This window comes from Balaenoptera ricei, chromosome 7, assembly GCF_028023285.1.
Source record: "Balaenoptera ricei isolate mBalRic1 chromosome 7, mBalRic1.hap2, whole genome shotgun sequence".
In the NCBI taxonomy this organism is placed as follows: domain Eukaryota; kingdom Metazoa; phylum Chordata; class Mammalia; order Artiodactyla; family Balaenopteridae; genus Balaenoptera; species Balaenoptera ricei.
The window spans coordinates 94,771,716-94,786,435 of record NC_082645.1 but is presented as its reverse complement, the minus strand read 5'-3'; the positions used below and the strand labels follow the sequence as shown (position 1 = coordinate 94,786,435).

The following is a 14,720-nucleotide window of genomic DNA, read 5'->3' as shown; positions in this document are numbered from 1 at the left end:
AGAAGCACATGAAAAGCTGCTCAACATCACTAATTATTAGAGAAATGCAAATGAAAACTACAATGAGGTATCACCTCACACCAGTTAGAATGGGCTTCATCAGAAAATCTACAAACAACAAATGCTGGAGAAGGTGTGGAGAAAAGGGAACCCTCTTGCACTGTTGGTGGGAATGTAAACTGATACAGCCACTATGGAGAACAGTATGGAGGTTCCTTAAAAAACTAAAACTAGAATTACCATATGATCCAGCAATCCCACTACTGGGCATATACCCAGAGAAAACCACAATTCAAAAAGACACATGCACCCCAATGTTCATTGCAGCACTATTTACAATAGCCAGGTCATGGAAGCAACCTAAATACCCATTGACAGATGAATGGATAAAGAAGATGTGGCACATATATACAATGGAATATTACTCAGCCATAAAAAGGAACGAAATTGAGTCATTTGTTGAGACATGGATGGATCTAGAGACTGTCATACAGAGTGAAGTAAGTCAGAAAGAGAAAAACAAATATCGTATATTAACACATATATGTGGAACCTAGAAAAATGGTACAGATGAACTGGTTTGCAGGGCAGAAATTGAGACACAGATGTAGAGAACAAAAGTATGGACACCAAGGGCGGAAAGTCGTGGGGTGGGTGGGTGTGGTGGTGTGATGAATTGGGTGATTGGGATTGACGTGTATACACTGATATGTATAAAATTGATGACTAATAAGAACTTGCTGTATAAAAAAAAAAGAGAAAACCTATTTATTAGGTTTATAGACATGTGCAATTAAAAAAAAAAACAACACTACTGCTACCTTGAAAAAAAAAAAGACTATACATTTTCCTGTAAGCACAGCTTTAGTCACATCCAAGTTTTGGTATGAAATATTTTTATTAACATTCAGTTCAAATTATTTTCTTACTCCATTTTCATTTGTTTTTGGGGGGGTTACTTAAAAGTAGTGTATTTCATAACTTCTAGTTACTCTTTTGTTACTGATTTGTAGCTTAACTACACGTCAAGAAACACACTTTGTATAATTTTAATACTTTTATATTTGTTAAAATTTGCCTTCTAGCACAATATGGTCAGTTTTAAAAATGTTCCAAGTGTGCTTGAAAATAATTTGTAATTTAAAGTTTTAGAGTATAGTGACTATATATCTGCTTGTTGAATCAAATTTGCTGCTCACGTTATTTAAGTTTTTTATATCCTTACTAATTTTTTGGGGGGGGCGGTCTACTGGTTCTGAAAGAGGTATCCTCTATCAGTGAATGACAGCAATATGTTAAATCTCCTATTATGGTAGTGAATTTGTCTATATTTTCCTTGTAGCTCTGTTGCTCTATATAATTTGAAGTTAAGTGCATACAAATTTAAAACTTCCTGGTAAATTGAAAAAAAAAATTATGGCATGGCATGAAAATAATTACCAATTCCTGGTCAACAACTTTTAAAATGTCTCATCATCATACTGAAATATGTAGGTGTGAAATGGTATGGTGTCTGGAATTTGTTCCATAACACATTAAAAAAAAATAAGATGAAGCAAATTGGAAAATTTTTTATCATTATTGCAAGTGGGCGATGGATATTTGGGATCCCTTGGGTCGTTTTTACTCTTTGTCTATGTTTGAAAATTTTCCTAAGCACAAAAATGGCTCAGGGGTTTCCCTGGTGGCGCAGTGGTTAAGAATCTGCCTGCCACTGCAGGGGACATGGGTTCGAGCCCTGGTCCAGGAAGAGCCCTCATGCCACGGAGCAACTAATCCCCTGTGCCACAACTACTGAGCCTGCGCTCTAGAGCCCATAAGCCACAGCTACTGAAGGCCGCGCGCCTAGAGCCCGTGCTCTGCAACAAGAGAAGCCACCGCAATGAGAAGCCCATGCACCGCAATGAAGAGTAGCCCCCGCTCGCCACAACTAGAGAAAGCCCATGTGCAGCAACAACGCAGCCAAAAATGAAGTAAACTAATTAAAAAAAAAAAAGGTCCTACTGTATAGCACAGGGAACTATATTCAATATCCTGTGATAAACCCATAATGGAAAAGAATATTGAAAAGAATGTATATATGTGTATAACTGAATCACTATATTTCATTCCTTATGGGTACATTTCCTTTTCAGGTACAAATATTCCATATTGAAAATTCTATATTCAACAACTTCAGTATTTTTTTTCCATTTAGTATAGCATATTTTGTATTAAATGCAAAAGGAAGTAGCACAAGAAGAATCTAAAGGTGGAAAAAATTCAGAAGACAGAATTTCAAATGGTATACAGAAGGTAAAGCTAGAAACTACAAATACGGAACAAACGTTTCTTGGACAATGCTGTTTCCAGACAGCTGCCTTTCAAAATACTACTCTATTTACTCACTGGACATTACCAAAGCTATCAGAACAGGTAACTCCTGTTATTTTTCCTATCTATATATCACTTTATTAATCATTTATATACAGCCCTTTGATAGATACACATATCACAGGAAATCTCATCCATTAAAAAAAATTATAACCTTAACAGTACCTAAACTTAAACCTTAAATTTAATATAGATCCCAAATAATATTTTTCTTTTTAGTGAATCCAGTTGTTTCATTATTTCATACTATAATTAAGATTTAAGATACATTAAGTGATAACTCTAAAATTTGTAATAGAATATATAAGACAGGATGGATGGTAAAAAAATTTATTCTTATTTAACCAATTTATTAAAAAACAGTTGTCATCATTTTATTAAAGGAAGCATTAAGAATAAGTATCCCACCATTTTTTCCAATATTTTTGACAAGCTAATTAATTCTAAAAGAAATGTATTCACTATTACTAAAGAAAGTGTCATTTTGATTGAAAGAACTTCAGAAACAATGCAGTTAAAGAGTATAAAAAAAATAATTAAGAGAAAAGTGATCAAAACAATCTTTGTCAGCAAGAACCTATTCTGTGAAGAATCATTCACAGAATGATGTACACTTATTACAGGTAAGAAGATCAGCAGAATCCTACAAGCCCAGGACATAAGGATCACGCTGTAAGTAAAAGCTATTTACAATGGAAAATTTCCATTGTATCTATATAGCATTAATAGATAACAATATATTTACTAACTTTTTGAGCACTTAGTATGTGCCAAGTACTATATGAAATATTTTATAATTTATTTAAAAAAATTTTTTTGTAACAGTCATGTAAGATAGATCTTTAAAGATAATTAAAAAGAGAGAGAGAGAGAATGAGAGAGAATAAAGACAGCAAGATAAAGAGAAAAGGGACAGGTTAAGTAGCCTAGTCTAAGTTCATGCAACAGAAAGTGACAAAGTCAGAATTCAAATCCAAACCTAGTGACAACCAGCCTGTACTCTTACCACTCTGCCACACTGTTTCTAGAATACCTGAATGTTTGTGTTGAAAGAGTTCAGACCTTTACATACTGCAGAAGGTAGTGATTATGTCAGGAAAACTTACTGTAATAAATAAATCAACACTGTACATGTTACAAACTGATTGTCAAGTTGTACCCTGCTGACATTTCATATTGTAATACTGAAAGAAATGTTGAAAAGTAATTTGCCTATAAAAGGTATCTCTTCTATATCAATCTTTCATATAAACTTACTAGAATGTAAGGATGCCTCTTGGCTTCCTTGGCCATGATTGATCTTTTAGTCTCAGTACGTTTTACTTGCATTCATTTACTATTTTTTAACATTAAATTTACTGAGGTATGATTTACACAGAATGCATTTTTGAAAAGCTGTTAAATCCCAAAGGGGCATTTCAAAATCTAGTATTTCTTTAAGCAGCATTTTCCATACAGTTTATGGCAGAGCTGAGCACAAAGAAGATATTCAGTAAATTTTGCTGATCAGCTGAAAAAAAAAAAACATTGCTTTAGTTAATGAACTATCTTCCCTCAGATAGAGACAACATGATTTCTAAAATAAAATATTCTTAGTGAATAGAAAAATATAGAAGAAAAAGATAGCTGGTCTGTGAATGTAATTTCAGTTCTGTTAAATGTATTTTTCATTTGTTGAATATTTTTTTAGATTGAAAAAATTCTATCACCTATTGCATTTTATCGTAACTCAGTGAAGTTCAGATACTACATTGAAACTGAGGGTAAGAACGTTTCATATTTGCTTTCTTTAACAACCTTAAAGAAAGAAACAGAAAATATGCAATTAAATGAAAATAATTTAAATGAGAAGGAAAAAAGACAATGCATCTATAATGGATGCATGGGGATCATTTATCCACAGATTGCAAAGTAAAAAAGAAAGAAAGAAATAAGCAAAAGCAGGCTCAAAGTTAGAAGGATGTTCACAAGGTCAAGGATGGTAGTTGTTGCAAAATACAATGTTCTTAGATTAGCAGATAATGTTCTTTTGGTTCTTCAGAATAGCTGGGGATACCTGTCTTTTGCGAGAGATTCTGAAAGAGTTAACTCACAGAATACCTTTTATAATTTTTAACAAGCCAGAGATCGTGGACAGAGAATGATGATGTACAAGCCATGTTCTTTTGCCAGTCCAAAGCACATAAAATATTCCAAAATCAGTCCCAGATTTTATCGTTTTGTCTTCTAGACACACAGGAAGAGACTGTATTACAGGTATTGTTGACACAAACTCATCCTAGACTCAGGCTGTATGAATAATCTGCATCAGGTCTTTTCTATTTGTGAATGGAATATAAAAACTATATGAAACAATGGTTGAAATCTGTTAAGAATAGTGGATGAGGAAAACTCAAAATCCAGAAAGAACTAAGTGTTATGAAGCAATAATGATAACGTATTTGGAACAAGAGTAAGAGTAAAAATATTGACCTATTACTTGAAGAAGGGAGTGTAAGGAAATCACAGGAGGGTAAACAACTCAATTATGCTTTCATCCTTTCTACTAAGGAGAAAAATTCACAGATGGGAAAGTACAGAAAAACTTCATTAAAAAGGCACCAAATGTGAAAGACCCTAATTTTTGAGTTTAAGCCTCTGTTCCATCAGATTACACTCCAGTCAGTGCACAGAAATGACCTGGAGATGCCATCACAGTACTAGTCAAATGACATCCAGCTAACACAGCCCATACTTAGAGAACATACTTTAGTTCCACACTTCATTCTCAAAGAACCACCACAAAAATGTCTTTATAATACCGACAGTTTTGAACACTAGACATATCTTCTCTAAAATATCATGAGCGGAAAGAGTGCAAGAGGACAGAAAATGACAAAGATCCCAATTATTAGGCAGGTTCTTGAAACCGTAGACTAATAAGCCTGATGTGTGTCCTAGCCAAATTCTGTAAGAGAGAATTGGATAGGGAGGAACATTAAAAAAACAAACAAACAAAAAAAACACACAGAAGTAATCATAGACACCACTGTAGTTTACTGAAGAAGACATCGTGTTGAACTGTTACATCCCTCCTTTTGACAGAGTTATAAAGATATCAGTGAGATAATTTTTTAGTAAAGTCTAACGATGTTTTTTGTATAAAGTAGGAAAGTGCTTGCTGATCACTAGTAAATTAAATGTATGGTTGGCTGAAAAACTGTACCCACAAATTGTTAATCAATAAAAGTCAACTACATGTGCTCTAGGAGCTACTTCTTTGTATTTGCCCTGCTTTGTGAGAATATCCACAACTTGGATGAAAATAGGGAAATATGTATGTCTCTGATGATGGATTTTTATAGCACAATTGTAGAGAAGGAAAGATTCAGAATTCCTGGACAAGTGAATTAACTACCCCCCAAGTTAATGAAACAATACATTTTATTTATTTTGAGATGAAGAATGAATAAGGGTTACATCAAAGTAATGCATGATATTCGTTCATGTGAAGGACAGGTGGCAGAAGTTAATCCAAAATTCAATACAAACCAACTCTGTGATGTGAAAACAGATAATGCAGTCTTAAATTGTGTTCATCCACTGGCTGTATCCCTGGAGCTTAACAGTTACACTGTCTATTACCCTGATTAAAGTCAAATATAGTGCATTGCATTCCATCTGAAGCACCACATTTTGTAAAGCACATCATCTAATTAGAATACATAGTAAAATGAAATCAGGTTGGTGATGGATCTAGAGACTCTTCTATGTAAGGAAAACAAAAGGAATCAACAATATTTAATGAGCAGAAGTGAGATCAAAAGAGAGAACAAGAAATAGATAATAGGTGAAACTGGCATTATGTGTGTATGAGCGTATGTGTGTGTGTGGCTACAGATATCATAACTAGGACTAGTGAGTCAAATTTATGGATAAGTATATTTTCAGCACATAAGGAAAGACTTTCTCACAATGAAAGCTGTCTAGTTCTGGAACAGGTTGCTTTGTAAAGTAATAAACTTCCCCTCGGTGGAAGTGCTCAGAGGGTGGCTGGTCACCCGTCTGGGATATAATGTGCAGAATTCCTAAGTAGCTAGGTGGGTGGATAAAAGGATACCTGGAGTTTTTTTTTAGAACTCTCAGATTTTAATAAAGGACAGAACAGCAGAAGAAAAGGCTGTGTCTTATTCTTTGCACACCCAGGGCCCACTAGGGAATGAGGAACATGGTAGGACTTCCATAAATGTTACACCAAATTGATAACAAATAGAGAAGCTATAAATAGTAGTACAAACAACACACATATGAGAAAGAAATGAATAAGAAATCAATGGCAATAGAAAGTAGATCATTTTATCTAATCAAATGTTTGTTCTGTGTAATGAAAGTTGCATGTAATTCTTAGGCCAAGTGACATTTACCAAGACGCTTGAAGAAATTCTCCTCTTCGTCTCTCCCGTTTTCCATTCCACTCCCTGGTCCACCTTCAGAAAGCTTTACAGCACTGGTGAATTTGACCTGAGAAAAAAAAGGACAGTAGTCAGATAACTCAATTCAAAGGAAATTCTTTGTGTTTGTACTAACCTTTACCTTGAAAAATAAGTTGTTTAGAATATAAAGGTCACTTCATTTCTTTTGGCTTCCACATCTGGTTAGCTAGTCTGTATAGTTTATTCCCATGTGCCAATAAAGACATCACTTATAACTATAATTTGAAGGAGAGTCTGGTCATAGATTGAAAGTAAAATAATCAGGCACTATGAAAATAATTTAGTGAACAATTGAGATATTCTTAGAGTTTAATTCTGATAAAGTCCAAACTCAAATTTATGAACAAGTCATATTCATCCTTTACAAACAATACCACAACTGAGAATCAGATGAAAGTAAGAGATAGCCAAATAGAAGATTTCAAATCTCTATGAAAGAACCAGTATAAATGAATTTATAATGTGTACTATAACTAAAGTGCAATAACATGTTTTTTTCCTAACACTTAAAATGTGTTTGTTTACAGCAAAGCAAGGAGGCTATGGACCTCACAGACTCTCAAATACTTGGCCAAATTTTAGTAAAAAGAACATGAAGGAGGAATTATAAATATATCTTCTAAATGTCTTATAAGGTTGCTATAATCTTTTTATAATTCCAAAATATTACTTTAAAAAGAGATAGAAGAAAACTGGTTTTAGTGAGATTCAAAGAAGAAAGAGTATAAGCAAATAATTTGTATATAAAGAAATATAACTCCTATCACATGCTGAAAATTACAGAGACCAGGCCACGAATCAGCCACAGGGAAGACTCTTATCAGAAATGGATTTCACTAAGAATTACGACCTTTTCCAAACTGCATGCTACTACAATGCTTAACAGAAGAAGCGCTTAGTGGGAAAAATCATCCTGAGCTTCTTTATCCTTTTCAAAGGGGAGAAAGGTTCAGATGGTAGGAAAAGTAGGGAAGGAAAATAAATGGGGTGTGTGTGTGTGTGTGTGTGTGTGTGTGTGTGTGTGTAAAAGAAATCATTGTACAATTATGTGTCTTTGGATAGCAGCTTGAGATGTTAGGATTTCATACATGTATTAAAAGTAGCTGGGAATTAATACCTATATACCTCTGTATATCTGCATTACAATTCTATTTATAGTTTTTGTCACTTTTCTCCTTTCTATGATTGCCTCATACTAAGACATCTTAGTTTCCATAGTTCACTTAAGTTTCCAAAGCTTACTTACCTTGAAGAGAATTTCCTCAGCTCCTCCTTATTTGGCCCCTCCAGGTGTTTAGCAGTTGTCAGCCCTGACATTTTTCTATCAGCGACTCCAACATTCTCTTACGTAAGTAATGTCCAGTTTACCTTGGAGCTCTGCCTGAGGAAAGAGAGGCGGTCCACGGAGCTCATGTCCAGGAGGTCCTCCACACCATCTGCCAGGCCTGAGAGGGACGATCGTTTCAGCCAGTTTCCTAGTTAATAATTTTAAAAAAATTAGACCATTATAGCATTTTCTCCCAAATGGATTACACAAAAAAAGTTGGCATGTGCCCAACAAGGAATGAAAGTTACATGACTTGATGTAAATAAAAGTGAAAACAAATCGTTTTCGAAATGTACATGCTTTGAATAAAAACATTCAGTGTTGGACTATAAAATTACATGACGAAATCAGAACAAAAAGAACCCGGGCCTCTTGCGTGATTAAAACCGTAACCCGTACAGTTCTCTTTGACGACTTTCACATCTTCCGTTAAGTCCTGTTGATTTTACCTCCTAAGTATCTTTCAAATATGTCCACTTCTCTCCAGCTACACGGTCACCACCCAGTCTAAGCTACCATTACTTATACCTGGACCACATGGGCAGCATTCTATCTGGTCCCCCATAAACACTCATGCTCCCTCCAATGTGTTTTCCATGCAGTGATCTTTTAGAAAAAAAGTTTACCTGCTCATGTTATCCCCCTGTTCAACATCCCACCTCGGCTATGTATGGCTGTAGGATGAAGAGCCAACCTGACCTGCAAGGCCCACACGCTCTGGTCCCTATGGCTTCACCATAGTCATGCAGCCACTCTTGTCTCAGTTCTTCCATGTCCCTCCCTCCTAATACCTTTGCACATTGTACTGCTACCACCTGGAGTGCTCTCCTTCCTCCTTCTCCCAAGTACCCTGCAGATCTTAATGTCTCTTCCTTCAGGAAGCCTTCCCTGATTCCTGCCTCTCCTCCTCCTCATTTAGGTTAGGTCTCATCCTTGCATGCTTTTAGGGCACTACATATACTGCCCTCATAAAATTGATAGTTTGGGGACTTCCCTGGTGGCACAGTGGTTAAGAATCGCCTGCCAATGCAGGGGACACAGGTTCGATCCCTGGTCTGGGAAGATCCCACATGCCGCAGAGCAACTAAGCCCATGTGCCGCAACTACTAAGCCTGTGCTCTAGGGCCCGGTGCCACAACTACTGAGCCCGCATGCTGCAACTACTGAAGCCCACGTGCCTAGAGCCCATACTCCACAACAGGAGAAGCCACCGCAGTGAGAAGCCTGAGCACTGCAACGAAGACCCAATGCAGCCAAAAAAAAAAAAAAAAAAAATCATAGCTTGCAACTCTACTTAGTTGTATGATTATCTGCTTTAGTGATTGTCACCCCTAATAGATTGTAAATTCAGCAAAGTCAGGCATTGTGAAATTCTGCTCACCATTTAATCCCTGAATCCTAGCACAGTGTTTGCACACCACAGAAGCTCATAGGAAAGGTTTGAGAAATATCTGCTGAAAAAAATGAATGAATGAATGAATGAGTAAATGAAGGAGTCAGCCTAGGCTTTGTGACTTGAGAGCTCTCCCTTTCTCTACCTTCCCATGAGTTGCTCTGTTTTGACTGTGAGTTGGTTTGAGGACATGGCAGGGAATAAGAGAATCCATAAAATAAATACAGACATACTTTTACCTATGGGGAGTTTAAGCTTCTTTCGGAGGGAAATTCTACGGGACCGTGAGCGGGTGCGCCGGTCAGAGGTGGTCCCTGAGTGGGCAGTGGTGCATTCTGAAGTGTCCTGCTCAGACTGGCTGCTGGTGTCACTCGCCGCACTCTGGGATTTGAACATCTTGCGCCAGAAATCTTTCCTCCCCATGTTGCCCCCTTGCATTTGTTCATCACTGAAAGCAAGCAGAGGAGAGGGTTAAACGTCTGAACACATGTGAAATTCTCTTAAATTTCTTTCAACCTCCTGCCAATGACACTGTGGCAAATCATGCAGGATGATCTTTGATGGGCTGGGATTTAGGAAGAGGCAGAGTGGGAGTGGAAGGAGGGAGATCAAGCTTGACTCTCTGAGCTCTTCTTGAAAATAGCCATGTCTCAGCTGTCAAGTTGAGGAAATCATTTTTTTCAGCCATAATATAAGACTAAATATTATTGCAGGTAATCATCTGCGAGTGTGAGTCATAAAAGCTGAAGCACTTACAGTGTCAGTAAATATTTAACTTTTTCTTTTTAAGTTCCCTGGGGGATGTGCAGTACCGTATCTTATTCCCCACCCCCACCCCAGGACAGTATAATTCTTGGCCCTAAATAAACTCACAAAAATACTTGAACGAATGAATAAATAAAATGCAATCACCACACCCAGGGGATGCATCATCCCACAATTTTTCACTAAGGAATTTTCATAGTGCCTGATTATTTAGCTTTCTTAAGTCAAAGAAACTTAAGGTTTAAAAGTAAAAAAAGAAATTAGCCTGACTCAATAAGACAAACGGGAACATCTCCAAAGGGATTTTTGACTAGGGCATTCCACAAGAGGAAAAAGACAAGTGGCCAATGGTATGCAGAGTTTAGTCTCACTAGGAATTAAAAAAAAAAAAAGGCCAGTTGAAATGAGATCCCTATTTTCACTCATTAAATAGGCAAAGATTAAGGTGAGGTGGGTTGGGAGGGGAAGAAAGCAATGATACTATCATATTGCCATGATGAGAGAATGATTCAACTTTTCTAGAGGGTAATTTTGTAAGATGTTATCCAAAGCCTATGTCTACACCCATGACAAAGAACTTCAATTTCCAGGAAGTTACCCCAAGGAAATGATGGGACAATATACTAAGATGTAGATACAAGAAGGTCAAATGCTGAGGTTTTTGGGTCAATGTTAAAAAATTGGAAATAATCTAACTTCCATATGATGGCATCCTCTGTAGTCATTAAAATCCTATTTTCAGAAGACTAGTGATATGGGGTATGTTGATCATATATTGCAAAGTTAAAAGGCACTGATAAAATGGATTAAGCAGGATATCACCAGGTTAATAAAAAAAGTACACGTGTATGTGTCTTTGTGTAAGCTTGTGTGTACACATGCTCAAATATGTACCCAACATAATACACCAAAAGTTTACTGTGGTTATCTCTAATTGAAGGTATTTAAAATTTTTTTTTCTCTATGCTTTTCTGTGTTTTCCACATTTGGCAACTTGAAGAACACATATTAGTATACTTTAGTAATTTGGAAAAGAAAAGGTTATAGAGAATACTCTAGTAACATGTGATGAAATTTTTTGGGGGGGTTTGGGTAATGATCTGTTTATAAGCTTTGGGGTTAAATCGGGGATCTACCTAAAATTTGACAGTACTGTGTAAAGCAGTCATTTTCTGGGGATATTTACATGGGCATGTAGATATTTTCTCTCAAAATCTCATTAGAGTACTAAATACCTTTAATTATTATTTTAATTCAAGACATTCTGTTTATCAAATATGGTGTGAATTTAAATCAGTGTTTTAGAATTTGACTTCCTTGTTATTTTTATCAAATGATCACAGTGTTTGAAGCATTTCTTACCTTTGGGGAATGTGCAACACAGTGATGAGTATATGACTAAGTGGCCTGAGTGTGGGAATATCCAGGGAGACTATAATTGATCAGCTTTACAATAAAATGTCGCATCAGTGTTGTCCAATGGTGTGTATCAATCACGAGCTTCAGAGAAATGGGCATATAAAACCGCTTTTAATATTACTCAGTTAATGTGATTTTTACTTAAAAGGGAAAAAGGAGAGGCAAAGGGCATGAGGGAGGTAGGGGGAAGAGAAAGTTCTCTGCCTTCTGGCAGAGGAGGAGCCATGATCACCCACCCACCTTTCTCCAGTGCTAAACAGAGGACATGTGGCGTGCTCATTCCTGGGCCCACTTGGACCAGGGAAAAGTCCCATGTTTCACATTCTATGACATCCTTCCAAGTGGAAATTTTTATGTAGAGGCATATTAATACATGTATCTTCATTCAAGGGAAAGAACAGACATGTGCTAAATGCTGAGAAATCAGGTGGTGTTTACAGAACACTGCAGAGAAAGAATCTTTTGCAATCTAGAAAACTAAATCACCTATCAAGGTAGACAGTTTTATGTTTAAATCTAGTTTACCTATTAAATCATTCTTATTATTCAGATTAGCTCAATAGTTATAAGTGTTATTTTGGGGAAAAAAGTCCTCTCCTTTTTTGGACAGATTCTGTATGTAAGGACTTTTAACTAGTCTTGTGGTTGGTTATTCAGCTACAGACAGACCTTTGCCTTTCACAGTAATTTTTTTTCCCTTAAAGCTTATGCTTGGATTTTTACTATGTCCTTAAAGACGTCCTTAAAGGAAAAACTAAACCTCAGTTTTGAGAATGGAAATTAAAGAAGACAAAGGCTAAATGGTAATTTGGCAAGTCCATTGTTTCATTGACTGACTGTCATTCATTCATTCTTAAAATTAAGTGCCTACATGGCCGCGCCCCCTCTAGGCATTGGGTCTGTAATGGTAAGTAAAAACTCACGTGGTCCCTGCACCCATGCTGTTGATTTACCTTCTCCTTACTTTTCTCCACCCATTTTAGGGGCAGTTTCTAAGATTTTGAAGGCCTACAAAAACTGTGCAGGCTTTTTGTTCCTTAAAGGTTTTGTTTGCTTGTTGTGGATTACCAAGGTCCTATTTCATGACTGTGATTTCCTTGACTATAGAGAGGGGATACCATAAAATCTGGAATACCCTGCAGAATTTCTGAAAGGATAATCATTTAATACTAAATCAGGGTTTTGGGAAGTAGAATGGTATACCTAAAATGATCATATTTTAAATACTGATCACACCACTTGTGGGTAAATAGGTCTCAAAAGAAGAATGAATACAAGTGAGCCTTTCATAGAACTAGACTGTATATTTGGTGTCTACAGTAATCCTCACATTTTCTGAGGGCACTATTTTCATGATGCTTTTGATTTTGTTATTATGAAAAGTAGAGATAAACTGATATCAGAGGGCACTGGAATGGATCTCAGGAGAGAACCAAGGTGAAAAGGAGAAGAGTCGATGTTTCAGCTAACGCTGGACAGGAGAGTAGATTATCTTACTTATTTTTGGAAAAGCTTCATTGATTACATTGACAGTCGTAAGTGATTTATAAGTGATTTTAAGCAAGAAGGTGGATGCCATCCCCAGCCCACCTGATACACATGCTAGTTTTCAAGATTTATCTGCAGGATTGTGCATGAAAGGCAGAAGTGGGGTAGAGACTGGCAATGGGAAAGGCAGTGAGGGAGGCTTCCTGGAAACACGAGGTTGGTTATTTGTGATTTGGGCCTGTAGAGATTAGTGGCTTTGGGAATGAAAAATAAAGGGCAGAAGCAAGGAGAAGTTCAACAGAAATGAAAAACAAACAAAAAGCAACTTGGAAAACAATTTCTTCCAGTGGGAAGTGCTCAACCCACTCCATGGGAGACAAAACCAATGCTACTTACTGCTCTGGAGTCTGTGAGGGGCGACCGGACATGAAGCTGCGACATTCCTCAGGTGCAGAGGTCACCTGGCCTTTATCCACAATGCTTCCTGCCTCTGACCTATGCAAATGGTACATTCCACCAATCACAACATAGCAGGACACCACCTCCCAATACTTCATATACTTCATAAAGCAAAACACTTTGTTATAGACAACCTAAATGCCCTGCAAACCCTATACCATCATGAGTCTATGTTGGTATGGAATATATCCTACCATTTGAGTCATGACCTACCTACCTTATTGCCTAAGGATACCACCATCATTGCAGACAGAGCCATTAACTACAGGCAGGATTTTAAGTTTAGGTATTTCTTTTAATCTTCGTAAGTGGCATTTCTTACACAATAGGCATACAATAAATTCATATTTATTAGAAGAAAAAATAATTGGGCATTGCTCAGCAATTTGTCTTTTGCCATGTTAAAAATATTACTTGCTGAACAGGATGATATGGTAACAGTAATTGCTTTTCCTTTCTGGATAAGAATGTAAGTTAGCTATAGAAGGGACCAAAACACAGACAACATTTTACCATGTAATTAAGAGCTTTGAAGTGTGGTTCAAGTGTATGAAAGTTTGGGATCAACTGAGCTCTGATTCATACAAAAGCAGCATTTATTTGACGGTAAACTCATTCCTTTTCTAATCTGTTGCTGGGCCACCACCAGTGATATCACTCATACAAAAAATTATAGTTCCCCCATCCCTGTACTGGAGTTACACACTATGTAGGAACCACATGGACAGTACAACAGAAGATTATATTCTACAGACATAGGCAAACCCTCATATTCAGAGAGCTCAAGCTTCCAACCTTTTACCACCTCCAGGCTTAGATTCCGGTTCATTTTCCTCCACCTTTTTCCCTGGTGCCAACTTCTCAGCACTATCAAGCAAAGCACTGAGGGCCACTCTCCTGAAGACATTCCCATGGGCCTCTTTGATAAACTGGACCAGCTGACGGATGTCACAATACAGTCCCTGTTTGGAGGCCAGAAGGAAAGTGCGGGGAAAGATAGCTGTGATTGAATAGTATTCACAGA

At 36.9% G+C, this 14,720-nt stretch overlaps 1 protein-coding gene across 3 annotated transcripts in view; it reads right to left on the bottom strand.

Moving 5' to 3' along the window:
* Positions 1-14,720, bottom strand: part of UNC80 (unc-80 homolog, NALCN channel complex subunit) — a 233,754-nt gene that overhangs the window by 160,481 nt on the left and 58,553 nt on the right. For 2 of the 3 annotated variants that reach the window (XM_059927385.1, XM_059927387.1), the window contains exons 17-21: positions 14,492-14,658; positions 13,634-13,732; positions 9,799-10,013; positions 8,214-8,320; positions 6,777-6,873 (exon numbers count right to left, since the gene is read on the bottom strand). In XM_059927385.1, coding sequence (XP_059783368.1) covers positions 6,777-6,873; positions 8,214-8,320; positions 9,799-10,013; positions 13,634-13,732; positions 14,492-14,658 — 685 coding nt within the window. The remainder of the gene's footprint in view (positions 1-6,776; positions 6,874-8,213; positions 8,321-9,798; positions 10,014-13,633; positions 13,733-14,491; positions 14,659-14,720) is intronic. The other variant, XM_059927384.1, reaches the window with a different exon arrangement.